The sequence below is a fragment of the Pleurodeles waltl genome, chromosome 12 (genome assembly GCF_031143425.1).
Source record: "Pleurodeles waltl isolate 20211129_DDA chromosome 12, aPleWal1.hap1.20221129, whole genome shotgun sequence".
NCBI lineage: Eukaryota > Metazoa > Chordata > Amphibia > Caudata > Salamandridae > Pleurodeles > Pleurodeles waltl.
In genome coordinates, this window is record NC_090451.1 from 266,291,753 (window position 1) to 266,312,034 (window position 20,282).

Here is a 20,282-nt window from a genome sequence, read left to right on the forward strand (position 1 = left end):
TAGCATCGACATCTACCTGCAGTCTCAGGGTCTTCTCCAGGGGGAAGTGCGCCACGCCATCGATCATGGGGGAGGGGGGCACCCCCAGGGGTCCGCAGCAGGCATTCATCCACCGTCCTCCGCCCCACCACATGGGTGGGAGGGGGAATCCGCGGTGAGGAAGGGGGGGGGGCAAGGGCAGCCCAGGGACAAGGTAAGGGATCCCTGTCCCCCCGGTATCTGCCCTCCCAGTCGCCGTACACCCACCTCGCCGTCCGGCTCTCCGGATTAAGTTCTGGTCCCCGTGTCAGGGGGAGACGGCAGCCGCGGCCTCTTGGGGAGGGCGCGTCAACCGCGACCGGGTCCTCAGCCGCCCGGCAGTTACTGGGGCCGTCAGCAGCAGGTGGGGGGCACAGGGAGCGGATCCCCCCTCCACCCCCGAGTTGCTGTCACCCCTGGATTGCACCACTGGCTTCCTGTTGTGGCCCCACGGGACCTATTTGAGGGGGGGCGTGTCTCTCCGCCGGTCCGCAAATGAAAAAGGGGCACCCACCGGGAGCACCCGGCTGCTGGTCCCTTGCTGCTCGCCGACCCCCCTCGCAGGCGGGGGGGGGGGGGGAAAACTTCGGCAAAAGAGAGGCGGGGGGAGGGGGGTATGCCCAGGGTAGTGCAGGGCCCGGGTGTGGGCTCACCGCTCTCACAGGGTGGACCCCCTCCGCCGCCGCTCACCCACCTCTTTGTCCGGGCCCCAGGTTAGAGTCCCGATCCTCGCGGCAGAGAAAATGGCAGCCGCAGCTCCCCTCGACGAGTAACTCTTCAGCGGCTTCTCCTCGCGGCCGCTCGAACACCTTTGGAGCCGCCAGCGAGGGGAGAGAGGCTCCCGGAGCGGAACCCTCCTCCGCCACGAAACGTCAGCGCCCCAGGAGCGCCCGCAGATATTCTGTGGCGAGCCCGAGACGGAGCGCTTGATTAAGCGTCCTTCCCAGTTGCCATCTTGGCTCCTCCCCCAAAATAATTACAACTGTAAATCAAACAGCACAGGGTACTATTTTAAAACACCATGACAACTGTCATGGACTGCACAATTTTCAGACTCAGGATGCTTTAAGGTATAATCCCAATGTATGGAAGGGAATATTCCAGGGGACTTTTAGGAATTTTCTAGCAGCAGAGATCAAAAATTTTTCCATGTGCATATTCAGATTTCTGTACAGTAAAGTGAAAGAGTTTAACACTATATTTTCCAGCAGCATGTCTCCAGTGTAGGCTGATTCTGTGAGCTAGGTGAACATTCTACTTCTTTATCAGAACTCTGTGAGCTTTACAGGACATTGTTATGAGAAGGAGGTGTAACAATATGTTGGTTGATACTGTGATGCCATTTCTCATTTACTAGTTATAAATCTCCTTCTAGACTTTTTCAAAACCCATCATTTTTTGCGGATTTATCATTTTTATTAGTAGTCTGAATATTATTAGACGGTGATGTGACAGAGTTGGACCATGCAAGAAGTAATATTCTTCTTAAAAGTGAGGAAGTGTAATTGAGTACTGCACTCACTTATATTCTATGCATATACTAGATGTGCATTTAACAATATTAACCCAAGTGCCTTTTTCTGAATAAAATGAAGTAGGCGGTTGTATTTACCCTTAAGTTGAACAACACACATGTTATTTGTACTTGCTTGGAAGCCATGTTGAAGTAAAGTTGGCCTAAATTGTAACCAGGCCCCAGATAAACAAAATATATGTTTATAAAATGTTTTACAAGTCTTGTGTTCTTTTTCCTCTGCCTGTGTGTTATCAATATGCTCATTAGTGAGGACAGGCACATTGTTATTCTGAAACTGTTAGGTAGATAGAATTAATTGTTTTTTTGCTGTGGACATGGAGAGCGTGGAGATGGGAAAAAGCCTCCTGTACCAAGCAGACCAAACTGTGACAACTTCAGGGCCGTGCAGATGTGTATACTATTGACCAGAGCTGGGTACTAGGGAGTCTACATACTCCAAGAGAATAACCATTCCTGGATGGTCTTTTTGGTGGGAACTGATACAAAGAGCCTTCTAGAACCTTCTTTCCTGTATTATTTATGTGTTCCATCGAATAGTTTTAGCGGACTCTGTCCTGACTTGTGGAGAGAAGACTCTTCTTGACTCTGCTGACTTCCAAGGCCGGGGTAGTTGAACTTCATGCTTGAGCACCCGTACTTATCCCCTGACCCTTAAACTGGGTTAATTTGATGCTGACACCTTCCTCTAAGAAATCTTCTGTTCCCCTTTCAGTACTTATTTAGAATAGGGAAACTCATTTATGGAACCTGTCTACCTTATATTCTGCCTACTCTGTCGTTATATTTTGCATATTTTTCTTGATAATATACACATTTAGTCCGCAAGATAATTTGGATAATCATGCTTATTCTATAGATTGATTAATTTACTAACATTTGTTTCTCTTGTACCTTTAATTAATTTGCTAATAAAACCTTTACTGTTTGGACAACATCCTCTCTGTCATTTCTGTAGAGCCACATTGGTTTCACATTACTTGAAATGTATTGCTGATTCTAGTTCCTTTCTTATGCTTCAAGTCAACAATCAAAGCCCCATACGAGCAGTGGAGAGTCCTGTTTAATGATTGCACTAAAAAATTGAGGTACGAGGACCTCCGCTTCATCAGAAGCAATATCAATTACAAGTGGCATGTTAAAATGTGACACTCTTGCAAACTCCTGTTTTAACTGGTATTGCAGGTATGAGTGGATTGAGGTTTTCCAGCTCCTTAGAATATTCCCAAGGTAAATATAGACAGGTCATCCTTGAAGATATTTACCCCGTGGTCAAACTCAGAAACTAGCGGACATGCAGGTTTTGTTTAGGAAAGCACCAAAATCTGCATGTTACCCATTTCAGTGGGGAAAACTCGAAATGGTTGTTATTTAATACACCTGTTAAATTATGAACCGCAGAGTATCGGTATGTAATGGGTGAGATAGATAGCACTTGTTCTTTGAGGGACTGCTAATCAATTTATACTTTTTTTTTTATAGTCCATACACACTTGGGCTTTGTCCATGGAAGCATACAGACTGATTGTGCTGGAAGTGAGAACAACCAAGTTTATTTATTGTCTGCACCTGTGCATCTGGCCTATTTATAGCACCAAAAACGTGATTGGCATTCCTGGCTCCCATTTTGAGAAGTATTTCAGCTTATTCAGAGTTTCATAGGAGAAAGTTCATGTCATTGGCAGACATCCTATATCTTCCCTTCTTTAGCAGTGGTGCCCTGATGGTACTTGTATAGACAGGTGCATGGATGCACAGCAAGTTGTTGCCTGTCTGAGCTGGTGGTTCAACTTTAGACCTAGCTGTTCTTCAGGCATTTAAGGTTTGGCTTCAATGTTTAGCTCTTTTTAGAAGACGTACAATTTTTTGCTCAACCATCAAAGGTTTGTCACATTCTGCATTTTATATTCATTAAAGTTTAAGTTAAACTGGTAGAGCCAGAACTTCTTTGTGTGTTTGTGCCTTCTTGCCATATGTTTTTGGAATGTTTATGACTGAGCTTCATCCTGTTTAATTCATTTCAACATTTAGAAGGCTTCACAGTTCAATTACAGAAGCGTGTTAGGAACAGTAGGACACCAGTTGAGTTCACTAGCTTGGATTTGTAAGCTTAACGCAAGCACTGCTTCACTTAGTTGGACACTTCCATCATGCCAGGCAGTTCTTTCTGTTTGTTCTTTGACATCGCTGAGCTCACTTTTATTTCTGCTCAGTGCACTTACTGGGACCCCATTACCAGAACAACGTGCTTGGTGAAACAGTGCTACCTCCTCCCTCCAAACATTAAAGGTCAGCCTCAAAACTCATCCACCACCTAGAGCGTCAGCCCCGCTACTTTGGCTAGACCGAAACTTATTGAGTTTATAAAATGTAGCTGCGTTAAAAATAAACCAATTTATGTTAAGTACTGCTTAAAGGGGCCACCCAATGTAGCGAATACAACTTTCTATCTGCCTAATTCTTCATCTCTGACAATCAGCAACAATAGGACAATCTTGAATGTTTGTTTGATGACGTCTTCCTGGGTTTTGAGCTCTATTGTGACACCATTCACTGGATGAGCCTTTGAGAACAATCCCCACACAACCACTTCTGCCAATTCTAAATATGCTTGACAAACTGTACTGTCAATGTCTTGTGTCATCTATCATCATCTATCAGCTTCATCACCTAGTCTTAATTGATCGATGTTCACTGTTCATGTCAGCTGTGTCAGCATATTTTGTCATATAATAACAGTGAGAAAGGTGGCTGTGGTGTGAGAGTTGCCACACTTACCCCAAGTACCCCAGTATTAATGTAAGTTTCCACACACAATGCTCAACTAGTAGTGACATTGAGCCACCAAAACAGTGTTTGAACAAGTAGGGAGAGTCCCTACACCAAAATACAATATGAGAAACTACCAGGAGCAAACATTAGTCCATTTATAACTGTCCTAAAAATGGTCCAATGCTGTAGTATACAAATCAAAAAGGATAGTAGTTGGTTCGGTAATACTTTATTCCAGATGAAACATAGACAGTCAACACGTTTTCATCAAGGACAACTTTTTCAAGGCTGATTGATTTGATAAATCAATTAATTTTGTGGCAGCAAAATCAGTGAGTCCAGTAAAAATGAAACAATGTCAATCTTGGCAATGCAAAAATATGTGGAAGTGAAAGATGTGTGCTCTAAGTGGTAGTAGTGTTGGTGTGGGAGCCCCGGCAGTGGTAAGTATGCAGAATAAAGTAGTCCTATAAATTGCATGCAAGGGAGGCCATGATAAGTCCTCTGCTCCAAACGCGGCAGCACCACTCGCTACTGGGACACTGTATGCACTGGCGCGGGTGACTTATCATGGCCTTCCTGAAGATTGGTAAATGAGGTTTCCTTTTATTCAAAAGATGGTATGTATATATGACTACAGCCGACACTTGTTTCGCTCTGCAAATTAAGCCAAAGAGATTTCTCAAGGCAAATGTTCGAATTCAATCACTGTTATGTTGGCAGATCGAGAACAAAAGTTATAACTTAGTCACATCAGTCAACAAATGGAGTTTAAGCAAGTACTGTCACTGCATTTTATACATACTATAAGAAGCCTGATTTATCATCCCATCACAAGAGTAATCATTTATGATTTGAAAGAAATGAAATAGCGATAAAATATATAATTCTCTTAATTGTTTGGCTTACTGGGTAAAGGGTCATACCCAATGTTTATCTTTGGCATAAATACTGCAATGATTTGAGAGAACTGTGCCAGTCCTATTACCAGTTCTAACCCAATAACACTGAATATTATCAGGACAGTTTCACATGCTAACAAAAAATAAGTTATTTTCTTACATTACAAAATTTATATAGATTGCTGTGTCGCAAGAACTGTGAAATCCGATGAAAAGTATGCATAGCAGAATTGCAGTTTAAAGAGGATATAATTGTGTTATATAGTACTGAAGTTTGAATCTGATCCCTGTTGACATCTGTTACTGTCTGTGAGTAACAATAGATGATTGAAACAGGAGACACAGCGAATATGCAGTGCAGAAAGTAAAGCACTGGTACTTGTAGCTTAATTTGAGGGTTAGGGGACTACCCTTACCACGTTTACTTCAAGGTTCCTCACTGTTTATTTCTGTATTCCAGGTGCTCTCCAATGCTGTGATTTTTCTCTGTGGAAACCTGGTAGGTGCCTTTCACAAACACCAGATGCTGGATGCCTCCAGGGATTTATACAGATATACTTTGAGGTGCATCCGAATGCGCATGAAACTAGAGGATCAGAAGAGACAGCAGGTAGCTATCAAATTGTAATGGCGAATATGAATTGCTTCTGAAGCTGTTTCAACCCATTTGCCCATCCTTTTGATTCATTCATCTACAGCTTATTTGGTTATAGCAGCGCTAGAGATGAACAATTTGGCAAAAATACTCTGAAATGCTAACCTTATCCAACTATGTTATTTTTTATTGATCATCAGAAAAGTTTCTCTCCCTGCCTCAATAAAATGATTAAAAGGTTCCAGATGTGGTCCTTGTGAAGGGGGTAGGGTTTGTAATAGGGGACTGGAGAGGCTGTGGGTTGGCATAGAGAGCACTGGTTGGTTCCTCGTGCAAAAGGTGAGGGGCAGAGGGGGGCTGGTAAAATCTGGCCCAGTATTACCGCATACACTTTTCAGTGATTTTTACATGGAGGCACAACTAAATATTATAGAAATACAAGAAATCATGGCATATCCTCGCTCAAAATAGTTCATTACATTGACCGTTCCATTGTCTAGTTTGAATAGGTTAGCACACAAGTATACATGAACCTTAGTACATAGATTATATGGCTAAATAGAAATCAGCAGTATATCCATATAGGCATTCGGAGAAAAGGTGCTACCTTTTTGTAGTTAAGAGCTTCTGAGGTAGGCATAATGTAACTACTTTGGATAAGACACTGGATCAAAGGACTCCACATTGGATTTGAGGTTATTTTTACAAACACAGAAGAGAAGGAGTTGACAGTTAGGGGTCTGTTTAAAGCTTTGGAATTAGTTGCTCTTAGACTCTGAGAAGTATTCTAAAAATTCCAAACAAAGATGTACCAGTGTTGACAAAATGGCATCCATAGTGCCTGAAGCTTCCATGATCATTCAGCTTTAAGAATGCTCAAGGATGCATGGCACTTCCGGCTCACATTCATGAGCACTTGTAATCACAATTCCTATTTTGTATAATGAGAGTCAACAACTAGATACCAATAGATCATATACTTATAATGAAAAGGTACAGAACCACAATAAATAATTCTTAAGTAGTGCCATCCAGTCCATAGATGTGGTAGTTGCTAAAATATTATTAAATCATCACAGGAACATAGAACACAATTTAGCCAGCATTCAGAACCAGTTGTCCAACTGTCCCCATACCTCATGACCTCTTTTATGACTTGATTTTCCTTTCCCCATAAAGAGAATTTTCTACATGATAGCAAACCACATATCTTGGCCACCATTGCCAGACTCAGGGTGGTTCAGGATTAAGCCAAACAGCAGCAATACAAAGCATAGCAAGTACAATGGCTACAAAGAATGGCCTAAGATTTTCCTTGAGGTCACTTTGATCAGTGCTTGCATAATTAATTGAATGGAGACCTGACTTTGTGTTTGTAATATTTTGTTTGACTTTTTAAATATATATTTCCAATATTATTGCAAACAAGGCAGTTGTGCAAACAAACATATGCAAAATATCTGTTCCATTCTGCTGACACTTAGGACATTCAGAGCTGTTACGTATACCCATATTAAATACATTTTAAAGTGTATAATATAAGCAAAAAATAATTTTGCAATGTTCTATTTTAAGGATAGCTGCTAAAAATAGATTATTCCTCAAATGTATTGATTATTGCAGAACAGTCAAAGTTATTTTAATGTTCAGCTTAACCCTCCAGTTATGTGTTTGAAAATCTAGATCATCTATGTAGGATGAATTAAACCTAGATCTGTGACTAGGGTTGAATGTTTGCATTGTTCAGCATTCCGTCCATTAACCTGTTCTTTTTGGTTTGTCGCCCTAAGTGGGAAGGATAAGCCCATATGTGGGTCCATGCTTACTGTGCCACTTGATTCAAGATAGCATGGTTGATGAGGGGTGATACCCTGAAACCAGTCCCAGGATGCTTGTTTCTGGTGCAGGGAGGACCTGGCCTGGCAGTTCAGGCTGAACGTTTCCCATGGGGAGCAGGGTCAAGACTGATTTGTGTATGAATTGGTCCAAACTGGGGTGGTATTGTGAACACAAAAGCAATGGAATAAACCCAGATCTGTCACAGTGGGTGAATGTTTGCATTGTTCAGCATTCCGTCCATCATCTGTTCTTTTTGCGATTGTGGATGATATGTAGAAGGAGAGGGTAACAATCATACCCACATTTGCCAGACCACAATCTCTGAGCTTACTGTCATAAATTCACTTTTTTTGTAATGGCTCAGTTTTAAAAATCAGATAAGAAATTCTTCTGCTTCATCTCCTACGCTTAGCTTATATATAGGTGGAAGGCAGTATTATTGCGATTGTATAAAAGTAACTGTTTATAAGAAAGCCCATATGCTTCAGCATTGCAGGAAAATAATAGAATTTAAAATTAGGAAAATTCCAACCACCTCTCTCCAAAGTAAGTCTAAGAAGCTTAAGTGCTCTTCTTTGTGGCCTGTAACCACAAACAAAACTGCTAATAGCTTAACCAATCTCAAGGAACCAATTATTTTGTTAAAAATAGGGGTGTAACCCTGCATATATAAAATAACTTTGGTAAAATAGACATTTTAATAATATGACATTGTCTAATAAGACTAATCTACATGCGGTGCCAGTTGTTTGAATCTATTTTTGCTTTTTCCTTTAAAGGGTCATGGTTAGTGGTATTAGACCATTAGTTTTAGCTGACAAAGTACTTCCTAAATGGATGACAGATTCAACTCTTTGTTGATCTTATGCATGAGAGCAAGCACTTACAATAGTTTTTGTTTTATGTTAATGTAGATTATATCCAGCTATTTGGCATAAATCACTGCTGCAGTATCAATAGTCTTCATAGTTGTATCATCTTTTGGTGATAACATAGCAATATTGTCTAGTAGCTAACAACTTTACTAAGTGACTTCTCCAGGCAATATTGTCTCTGAAAATAAGTGTTTTTTCAGAAAGGGTTCGGGATATAATGCAAATTAAAGTGGTGATCAAGGACCTCCCTGGCAAGTTTCCCAACAGATTTGAATATTGTTCCAATGGTTCTCCATTTTTGAAATCTTATCTTGGTGGGGCCAAGATGGCAATGGAGTAAGATGCTTCTTGTACTCCTCCTCCACCAGAGCTCGATAAAGCAACATCTTTAAGGGGCTGCTACCTATGAGCATGTCGGCCCGGTGAACCTAACTCTCAGCAGACCCCAGGGGAGCTTTCTGACATGGTGGGGGCCCTCACAGCAGTCCGAGAACGAGCGCGGACTGAGCCGTGGCCTGAGATGGCAGCCCGTGGAGTGGCCTAGCATTGCCAGCAACTCCCAGTGACCCGAAGTGCTACAAACTACGTGAAGATGCCCGGCGTCATTTCTCTAAGTCATTCACCTCCATCAGGGCAGCGTTGGGCGTGAAGACTGGACCCTCTGACAGAGCACCGCCAAGCGCAATGTTGAGAAGGCCCGTTCGGACGAGTGTGCAACAGAATACCCTCTGAGGCCACATGACGAACCTCCCCTAAGCAGAACAACTAGCACCACGGATTCAAATGGCCTGCACAACAGAGGTTATCCCCAGCCTGAGTGACTCCAACATTGTTACCTCTGGCAAGTTAGTGAACCGCATGAGTGGCTGCGGCCTAGTGCTGGGCGGAGCAAGAGAGGCATTGCAGTAGCTCTGTAAGGGGACCCACTTGTGGCACTAAGTGGCTCTGAGTGGCTGGAGGGCCCCCCATCTATACATGCCAGACCACCTCCACATAGGACTTTACAGCAGAGTGCAGATGCCCCTGGGCACCACTTAAATTACACCGCTGTGGATGTGTTCGCCCATGTTACCCCATGTCTACATTAGGGCGCAGTGATTAGGGAACATAGCCTCCTGTGCAAGGTGCCCACGACGGATCAAAGAGGATAAGACCCAGTCAGGTCGTGGGCAGGCCCAGTTTTACATGATAGGTGGCGCAGATTGTGAGGTGGTCACTTCAGGGCACTGGCTCAGGGCTCATTGCCTCGGAGACCTCCTGCCCAGAGCACTGCCTGCTGAAGCCTGGAGAAGATTGCCGCACCACTTCACCCTCACAAGAGCTTGGCACCAACTATTGAGCAGGCTTAGCATTGCTTAGGGACTTTGCCAACCCTTATGTTCTTGACCCTAGTTGTTTGGACACCATCCATTGCTCCACCAGGACAGACTGGCGTGTATCTGGAAGATAGGCCTTCCTTCCCTCCTATCGGACAGTGTCTGTATTCTGCATAACGACTAAGACTTGAAGCCAGCGGACTCTGCGTTAACACACCTAAGTGCCCACTTCATGCTTGTGGCCCCTCAAAGAATGGCAGCCATGAAGAGTAAATGAGATCAATTGGTCCACAAGAAGCTGAATTTGTCTTTCCCGGCCCATCCTAAGGAAACAGGATCAACAGATTCTTCAGCCACCGGGGAGGGGTGTGGAAATGGCACCTGTTAAGAAAGTTTCCTCACCTACCTCTTTGAATCCCTGAAGTCTGATAGTGGACCCAAGAACTACGAGATCTACAGACAGACCTCACTGCGATCGGTGAGTGGGTCTCCACCCTAGAGGCCAACGAGACCTCCTGCGATAAAGATGTTGAAGTCATATGCCAAGAGATCATCAGCCTACATGAACAACAAGATAATCCCAGAGCCAGGCAGAAGACCTAAAAAACAGGTCATTCAGGAAGAATATCGGCCTCCGGGGAGTTCCTGTGGGTGCTGAGGGCATGGACACCCAAGACTACACACAGGTGCTTTTTTGCTTTATCCTGCACCGGGAGGACAGCACTGACTTACAACTTGATTGTATGCATAGATTCAGCCAAACCAGGGGACCCGGAGCTAGCCCCCTGGACATCCTGGAGTGTGTCCATGACTTTCAAGTTAAGGAAGACATATTGAAGGCGGCTCTGAACAAGCAGCCTGTCTACTACCCCAACCATGATGTTTGCCTCTTTCAAGGCCTTTCCCTCCTCACCTTACAATGCAGGAGTGACTTCAAACCAGTGAGGTGACATACGGCTGGGGGCACCCATTCTGCCTGATTTTCAAATGAGAGGGCCATCTCCACCAGACCGAAACCCTACAAGAAGCATGTCATGTGCTAGGACTAGCAGATGACCCTCCTGGTCGATCCCCCTGGCTTTTCCCAGAGGGCTCCCCCTCCAGGGGCACAGACTGGCAAAAGAGGGGGCGCCGCCGAAAACATAAATGACCAAGCCCGGGGGAGCGAGCACAGAAGCGACAAGCATAAATAGTCTGACTGCAAGTACAAACGCACCTGCTACATGAACACAGTCTCACTACCTGCTGCAAACATGTTTAGACTCTTGAGTCTCTTCTTGACTAACTGGGCCCAAGGCGGCAGGGGCCTCCTACAGAACTCCTCTCTACCACCCCCACTGGCCCGTCGGCTCACGACCCTTCAACATACCATCCTACAACGAGGACCTTCTTGCCATTTTAACTTTGGTTTGTCACATGTTGAGTGTTGTTTGGTCTAATTACTCTTCCTTCTCCAAGCTAAGTCCTATTTAAGGCCTATCCCCGAACATCCTCAGTATCAGGCCATACCATTGCACTATAGGTCCAAGTCTAAGCATCCTTATCTTACATGATCCCCCTGGATCTTAGAATCACAAGCCTCAACGTCCGAGGTCTTAACAACTCAACTGAGCGTGCCACTGTCCTCTTCCTGTTAGAGAGCTCTGGGAGTGACATTTGTCATCTACAGGAGACCCACCTCCTCCCCAGAGATACTCCTAGTTTGCATTCCAGATGGTTGCCTCACCAACTCTGGTCTTCTGGTCAGGAGAAATGGGGGGTGACATTCTACTCTCTAGCACATTCAAGAGTGAGATTGTATCCAAAATCAAGGGCCAACTGCTGACCTACAGATTCCGAATAGGCCCCTTCCACTTCACTTTGGCAAGCATGTATGCCCCCGATAAGCACCAAAACAATTTATCATGGAAGCCCTAGGACAGGTCCTGCACACATACCAGACACAGTAATTCGTATTGGGGGAGATCTCAACCTAGTGATGGACAACATGCTGGACATATCAGGCCAGCGATACACCCACACTGACACCTTTTCTACCCCGGGGTTACAATGATTGGCAGATTGCGAGCTAACTGACATGGCGAGAGGTTCACCCTCACAGGCGAGATTACAATTTCTACTCAGCAGCCCGGAAAACCTATGCGGGCATAGATTATTTCCTAGCCATTCCTGCCTTCTGAACACTAATCCAAGACACTTTCAAAAGACCCAGAGCTCTCTTCCACCACACGCCATTAACTTTGGTAGCACATATAGAAAGCGCTCACCACAAAGTATCACAATGGCGTTTCCGAGATAGCTTACTCCAGTCTCAGTCCTTCTTAGACTCTATCCGCCGTACAATTAAGGATTACCTTACTAACAATGACGACTGCAAAATCTCGCCCTCATCTTTCTGGGAAGAGCTGAAGTTAGAAGTCAGTGGGGAATTTATTGCGCTTTCAGCGGCTGAGAATAAGCTCCACAAAGAAGAGACTCCAGCTGGAACAAGCAGTTCTGGAGCTGGAAGCCATTAATAAACTAGGGAGTTGGAGAAGGCTTGCACCCATCTTAAAAGGTTGGACCTCGGTAGGGCTGACTACTCCATGGCAATACTAAAAAATTAATTCTATCTTGGGAGCAACTGCGGTGACCGCATGCTAGCACACAGATTATGCGCTCACACTCAAGCCTTTCCTACACAGTGCGGAAGCAGACAGGGGTGCCCACTATCCCCTCTTCTCTTCGCTTTATATATAGAGTCATTAGCCCAGATGATCTGGGACAGGGCAGCCATTTCAGGCATTAAATTCAGATGGGACCAACATCTCATCAGTCTTTACACCGATGACATAATCTTAGTTGTCACTAACCCAATGACTTCACTTCTGGCCTTGGTCGCTGAACTCTGCACTTTTGAGACTTTCTCCAGCCTCAAAGTGAATACACTGAAATCCCAAATCTTAAATCTGTTGGTTGGCCCCTCCCATGAGACAAGCCTATGCTCCCAGTTCTCCTTCCAATGGGCACAAGATCAGCCTTAACTACACTGCCGTAACCTTCCAAACGCTGGCTGAATAGGTCAATTGATGTAGACTCCATCTGTCTTCGTTAGTCCGACTAGCAGCAATTAAAATGTCTATCCTCCCTCGCATCCTATACCTCTTCCAAAAGCTCCCACTCACCCCACCGGGGGAAACCATTCACAGCTTCCATTCTGCCCTCTCTAAATTCATATGGGAAGGAAAACTGCCTCGGCTCTCAAAGAATCTTCTTTATCGCCCAACCCGAGAGGGGAGACTCGTGGCACCTTGCTTATTATGCTATTTTCAAGCCTTCCTGCTGCGCTTCTTAGTGGAGTGGAGCTGTTCATCCTCCGAGAAGCACTGGTGCTTTATGGATCATTTGAAAAGAACCTTGGCTCCCACGCAAACATCGAGCACAGGGACGCTACTCCTCCCCGGTACAAGTACTGTCTTCAAAGTGTGGGATGCAGTGGCTACCAAAACTGGCTTGACATCCTTTCCCTCCCACATGACCCGAATTTTCGCTAATCCAGACTCCCCCCCAGGAATGCATCCAGAGCAGTACAGACAATAGTGGGAGGGTGGTTGCAAGAGAGTGGGCTGCCTGTTTGACCTACAAGGCAGTATTCCATTAGAACAACTCAAAACTGCCTATGGGTTGAGGGAGTCTGACCTACTCCAATACCTGCAGATATGGCATTGGGTCACACAATCAGAGGTCCAGCCATACGCCCAGAGACCCCTTACAGAATTTGAGAAGTGAGTGTTCCTAATAAAAAGTTGTCTGACGCCTCATATCTGAGATCTATGCATTGCTGTCTACGCATCAGCGACCTTCCAGGTCAGCAGGCTAGCTTTGGTGGGAGGCAGAGCTGGGTAGAGCGTTCACAGATAGAGTAGGAAGACATACACCAAAGGGTACACCATTCAGCACACTGCATGGCTAGTATAGAATCAGCTTATAAAATCACCTCATATTGGTACCTCACCCCTGTAAGGCTCCATGCCTCGAATCTGGCTTGACCCAGTGGATGCTGTAGGGGATGCAGAGGCACTGGCTCTCTGCTTCACCTACTCTGGCAGTGCCCAAAATTAGAACCGTTTTGGGAGCGCATTTTAGATGATACGATCGCGCTTTTAACACGACAATCCCCTGATTCACAGCCGATTCACAGCCTAAACTATTCTGGGCTTATCTTATACCCTAACCTTCCTGCTTTGATCCCCCAGAGCGCGACAGATGGCCTTAACTTTAAGAGCAGCACATCAAGTAATAATTTCCTTATGGGGCACAGAAAGAACCTCTGAACGCTTGGCTCCACAAATTGTGATTCTTACTGGGAATGAAAGATCTCCATGGCGGCTGAACAAAAAGGGGATGACTACACAGACATCTGGGCACCAATTATTATCATACTGACGTCTGAATTTAATGAGCTTACCTGCCCTGCTTATTTAAAAATACTGAGATTGCTCCCCTAGAACACATCTACTTCAGAGTGATGCTAACCTGGTCAGGCGTTTTTACTACACGGGGCTGTTGGGCAGGACACCTGTGGCCCTGAACACAAACTTGGACTTCACAGAAATTTTAGCATCGAAGGATAGGTGGAGAGGGAGGGTTTGAGGTGATTGTTATTGTTTTGACTTATTCCTTTACCTCTGTATCGCTGCCGGCCTCTGGGTTGTAGGCGGAAAGCTGTGTCAATAACCACTTGTGCTAACTTTATGCTTCCGGCCCCCTGGTTTGTAGGTGCACTGCTGTGTAAGCTTTTGATCGCCAACAGGGGCCTTACCTAAAATAATAAAGAGAATTGATCCATAAAATCTTACCTTTTTGTCGCTTATATGCACTGATTTTATAAATCCAATTCCAAACAGTATCCTCCTCATGACCATCCACAGATATTGCCACGAGAGCTTGTCAGATGCTTTCTCTGCATCTAGCAGAATCATTGGAAAGAGATCCCCCCAATTCTGAAGCAATAATAAATAGTGTAATAGCCCAATTGATATGATCTACAGTAGCCGACCCAGTACAAAGCCATGTTGCCAGGGACCCACCTTGGTGATAACTTCTCTTATCAAAGTGGCCATAACTTTAAAATTGATTTTAACATCACTATAAATTAAGGGAATGGGCCTGTATGACTCAGGGTATGTTGAGGTCTTCCTTCTTTAAATAATACAATATTTAACTATCTATTATTCTGATAGTGTGCTGAATCTCTAAAAATAGAGATAACATAAATGAGTAATAACGGAAGAAAAAGATTTGAAAAAATAAAGTGGTATTCTTTCTTCATCAACAGAATGAACAGATGCAAGATCAAGTGTGGCAGTTTGCATTTCGTGGCTGGGGACAGGAAAAGGGCCTCGATCATTCATTATCTTTCACTGAATCATTGTGACAAACACATTCGGTATATGAGTGGAAAGCTTCATTTAGAGGATAACAAACTTTTCCTTTCAGCCACTGATAAATATTCATTAACACGCCTTAGTAAGGCTCTCAGTACCTTGAATCATACGTCCCTTCTCATTTTTCACTAGGTCTGTGTTATTTCTTGAAACAGTTTCTCTGGCTTTAGGTGCAAGGCTTGTAAATGTAATGTGTGTGTGGGTCTAGTGGTCCGACACTAGACCCACCAGTGTTGTTGTCCCAGAAGCCCGGAACCGTTTCCGGGAGACCAGAGTTGTATAAATGAAGGTGGAAGGCGCAGAGCGGGATTCTTCCCTTCCAGCACCTGTCAATAAAGTGTCTGTGCATTTATTCCTGCGAGCGTAGTGCATGCCTACCACCGCTGTGCTCCCCCTAAGCATTACCCATTGTTTCTCTGTAGTCATTGGTGTTCAACCTATTGATCATGAATTTTCTAAAAGTCATGTCAGTATATATTTTGCAATTTTCAGCTCTGGCCACAATGAGCTGCTCTTGCAGAGTACTTTCTTGTGGATCATTATCTGTGCTCCATCTATGTTGCACGCCTGTGCTGCCATGCAGCACCACTTTCACTTCTGCACACTTCATTAGGAGGAGAATTCATGCTTCTAAAATACATTAGGGCCTGTGCGAAAACGAAATGAAAGACATGCACTGTCTGTGCGTTGCATCCTAGCCGGATTCCTCCTGAAAGGAGGTTCTTTTCCTCCCTGCACCACTACCACATCTGACATGAGTAGGGTGTCAGGGGTCAGCAGGCGAGGCTTCAACAATAATGTTTCATCAAGGGTCTCAGTGGGACTAACTGGGAAGCCTGGCGGCATGCCCCCTTTTTCAGCTTTCACAATTTGAATTTGATCTGTGTGGAAATGCCTCTGTGCGAGTACCATTGTTTACATTGTAAAGTAAGAGGAGGCGTTGCAGCACAGAGGGTGTCTTGCTCAAGGGCAGCTTTATAAACTTGTTTTCAAGGTTGAGATACTAATAAACAGGAACAGCAACACTTATGGGGTTGACATCCATGGCTGCCAAGTTTTCAGATTGCTTATGTGTGACTTTTCAATGTCTTCAGTGCACTTATGAGTGACACGCAAGTGTAAATGTGTGATACTTAAGAGTGACACTTTCTTACGAGTGAATTCAGACATGGGGTGGGACTTAAGCTTTATAGCACTATAATACAGAATTCTCTATTCCATACTATGCAAATACAGACTGATATCTGTTTCTCCCTCCTTACACACAAAATATCAATTAGGAAGTGCTCAGGAGGCCTATGGAACGCATAGGCTTAGCTTGCAGAAGCAGTACTCGTGGACCTAGCCCATGCAGTAGACACCGAGTAAGTTTTAGAGACCAACGGCTTTTTATTGTAAACCTGAGCATACATTTTTGGTATGGTTCTTTGTTTTACTCAGTACCTCTTGCAAACCTGACAGTTCATCTTTTGTTGTGTGTGCACCACGTGGTTTGCATTATATTAAACGCATTCATTCTCTTTCTGGGTGCAACAATCCCTTGTATTTTTAGTCCTCAGAAAATAGCTGTCAGTACAATATTAACTGGAAAGGCAGCCTGATGGATTAATGCACATGAGGAAGAGATGAGTGAACTCAGCTGATTGAGCTCAGATGCCTTATGGATGCAATAAGCCTATTGATTTACTTGCGGAGTGGCGTAACACCCTAGCAGTGTCATCTTGAGGTCACTTTGGCACGCTGGTAGCCAGAGTTTAACGGATCTCTGTAAAACAGTTGACTACAACTCACTGAGCAGTGTCCACACCCAATCTTCTTCATTTGAATTTAGCTTATGTAGAATTTAGATTTCTGGATTTGTTTTGAAGCACAAGTGGTTAGGTTCAGCTTTGGCAATAGGTCTCCAACTATGACATAGTTTGGACGGGTTCCCAGATTTCTTGCATTATGTTCAACACTGTTGCAACTGATTGAAAGCGACTGAACACAGGTCTCTAGCTATGATGACATAATACTGTTTCCAAGACAAACACATTTAGTTTACAATAATGATGGCCACCTACCTACTAGTGGTTGCTGCTTTGCACCCTCACATAATTAATGCTACCGTAGGTCCCAGGGGTCAAGAAGACATTAATGTGGACATATAGTTAACAGTGGCAGTCTTTGCTGTAGTTTCCACTGCTTGTCCTGCTCCTAGCAACGGGAGGGTAGTGCAGGGTTAACTGTGAAAGAAGGGGATCAACCCTTTGATGTCATCAGTGCTGATATGAGACATATGCAATAACTTCAGCTACTACTCCTGGTGCTGTCACCTTTGTCTGCAAAAAATACAGGTTATTTTCAGGTATCTGAGGTGATACATTAATGAAACCATTTAATTTCCTATTGGACCACATACCGATGGCTGAAGCGTACTGGCATCCATTAATGGACACATAGGCCCACATAGTCAAACTCTTGTGGCAGGATTGTAGACGTTTTCACTTCAGGAAATGTTTATGGACCTGTGGTGTGCAAGGCTGGTGGCTCCTCACGTATCTGTCATCTGGTGCTTCTTCTGCATGTATGTTACAACGTGTCTCTCGTATGCAGTCTCTAAACTGCAATAAATACGCTGGTGACCTTGAGCTGCAGTAGCCTTTAGAGTTCCCACTCCGTAGTTTTCCTACCAATAATCCCATACAATAGTCGATAAAAGAAAAGCTGAGCCCACGTACTCTAGTACTGTCCGCTTAACAAAAACCTGTTGACAACCCCCTCTTTCCCCAGTGGAAAGAATCATGCACTCGAATGTATGTGAACCAGGGATGGCTGCCACTTTAAATAATACATTTGACTTGGCCCACGCCTGCCAAACCTGCCTGGAAGGAATCCTTTCAGTCCAGGAGCCAGATACAAGGTACTTTTTCTACTACTAAAGACACAATCCCGGTGATGAAATGGTAGGGGGCTGGAGAGAGAGGGGATGTAGGAAAGTACCATCTTGCCTGGCATGTTACCCCCATATTTCACTGTATATATGTTGTTTTAGTCTATGTGTCACTGGGACCCTGCCAGGCAGGGCCCCAGTGCTCCTAAGTATGTGCTCTGTATGTGTTCCCTGTGTGATGCCTAACTGTCTCACTGAGGCTCTGCTAACCAGAACCTCAGTGGTTATGCTCTCTCTGCTTTCCAAATTTGTCACTAACAGGCTAGTGACTAAATTTACCAATTCAAATTGGCATACTGGTACACCCATATAATTCCCTAGTATATGGTACTGAGGTACCGAGGGTATTGGGGTTCCAGGAGATCCCTATGGGCTGCAGCATTTCTTTTGCCACCCATAGGGAGCTCTGACAATTCTTACACAGGCCTGCCAGTGCAGCCTGAGTGAAATAACGTCCACGTTATTTCACAGCCATTTACCACTGCCCTTAAGTAACTTATAAGTCACCTATATGTCTAACCTTCACCTGGTGAAGGTTGGGTGCAAAGTTACTTAGTGTGTGGGCACCCTGGCACTAGCCAAGGTGCCCCCACATCGTTCAGGGCAAATTCCCCAGACTTTGTGAGTGCGGGGCCACCATTACACGCATGCATTGTACATAGGTCACTACCTATGTACAGCGTCACAATGGTAACTCCGAACCTGGCCATGTAACATGTCTAAGATCATGGAATTGTCCCCCCAATGCCATTCTGGCATTGGGGGGACAATTCCATGATCCCCCGGGTCTCTAGCACTGAACCCGGGTACTGCCAAACTGCCTTTCCAGGGTCTCCACTGCAGCTGCTGCTGCTGCCAACCCCTCAGACAGGTTTCTGCCATCCTGGGGTCCAGGCAGCCCTGGCCCAGGAAGGCAGAACAAAGGACTTCCTCTGAGAGAGGGTGTAACACCCTCTCCCTTTGGAAATAGGTGTGAAGGCTGGGGAGGAGTAGCCTCCCCCAGCCTCTGGAAATGCTTTGATGGGCACAGATGGTGCCCATCTCTGCATAAGCCAGTCTACACCGGTTCAGGGATCCCCCAGCCCTGCTCTGGCGCGAAACTGGACAAAGGAAAGGGGAGTGACCACTCCCCTGACCTGCACCTCCCAGGTGAGGTGCCCAGAGCTCATCCAGTGTGTCCCAGACCTCTGCCATCTTGGAAACAGAGGTGTTTGTGGCACACTGGACTGCTCTGAGTGGCCGGTGCCAGCAGGTAACGTCGGAAGCTCCTTCTGATAGGCTCTCACCTCTCTTGGTAGCCAATCCTCCTTCCTAGGTAGCCAAACCTCCTTTTCTGGCTATTTAGGGTCTCTGCTTTAGGGATCTCACCAGATAACGATGCAAGAGTTCACCAGAGTTCCTCTGCATCTCCCTCTTCACCTTCTGCCAAAGGATCGACTGCTGACTGCTCAGGATGCCTGCAAAACCCCAACAAAGTAGCAAGACAACTACTAGCAACCTTGTATCGCTTCATCCTGCCGGCTTTCTCGACTGTTTCCAGGTGGTGCATGCTCTGGGGGTAGCCTGCCTCCTTTCTGCACCAGGAGCTCTGAAGAAATCTCTCGTGGGTCGACGGAATCATCCCCCTGCAACCGCAGGCAACAAAAGACTGCATCACCGGTCCTCTGGGTCCCCTCTCAGCATGACGAGCATGGTCCCTGGAACTCAGCAACTCTGTCCAAGTGACTCCCACAGTCCAGTGACTCTTCAGTCCAAGTTTGGTGGAGGTAAGTCCTTGCCTCCCCACGCTAGGCTGCATTGCTGGGTACCGGGTGATTTGCAGCTGCTCCGGCTCCTGTGCACTCTTCCAGGATTTCCTTTGTGCACAGCCAAGCCTGGGTCCCCGACACTCTAACCTGCAGTGCACAACCTTCTGAGTTGTCCTCCGGCGTCGTGGGACTCCCTTTTGTGGCTTTGCATGGACTCCGGTTCACTCCTCTTCTAAGTGCCTGTTCAGGTACTTCTGCGGGTGCTGCCTGCTTCTGTGAGGGCTCCTAGACTTGCTGGCTGCCCCCTCTGTCTCCGCATCCAAGT

General features: G+C 45.3%; 1 protein-coding gene across 3 annotated transcripts in view; it reads left to right on the forward strand.

Moving 5' to 3' along the window:
- ADCY7 (adenylate cyclase 7) overlaps positions 1-20,282 on the forward strand; it is a 601,636-nt gene that overhangs the window by 388,653 nt on the left and 192,701 nt on the right. For all 3 annotated transcript variants that reach the window (XM_069215519.1, XM_069215521.1, XM_069215522.1), the window contains one exon: positions 5,687-5,836. In XM_069215519.1, the coding sequence (XP_069071620.1) occupies positions 5,687-5,836 (150 nt within the window). The remainder of the gene's footprint in view (positions 1-5,686; positions 5,837-20,282) is intronic.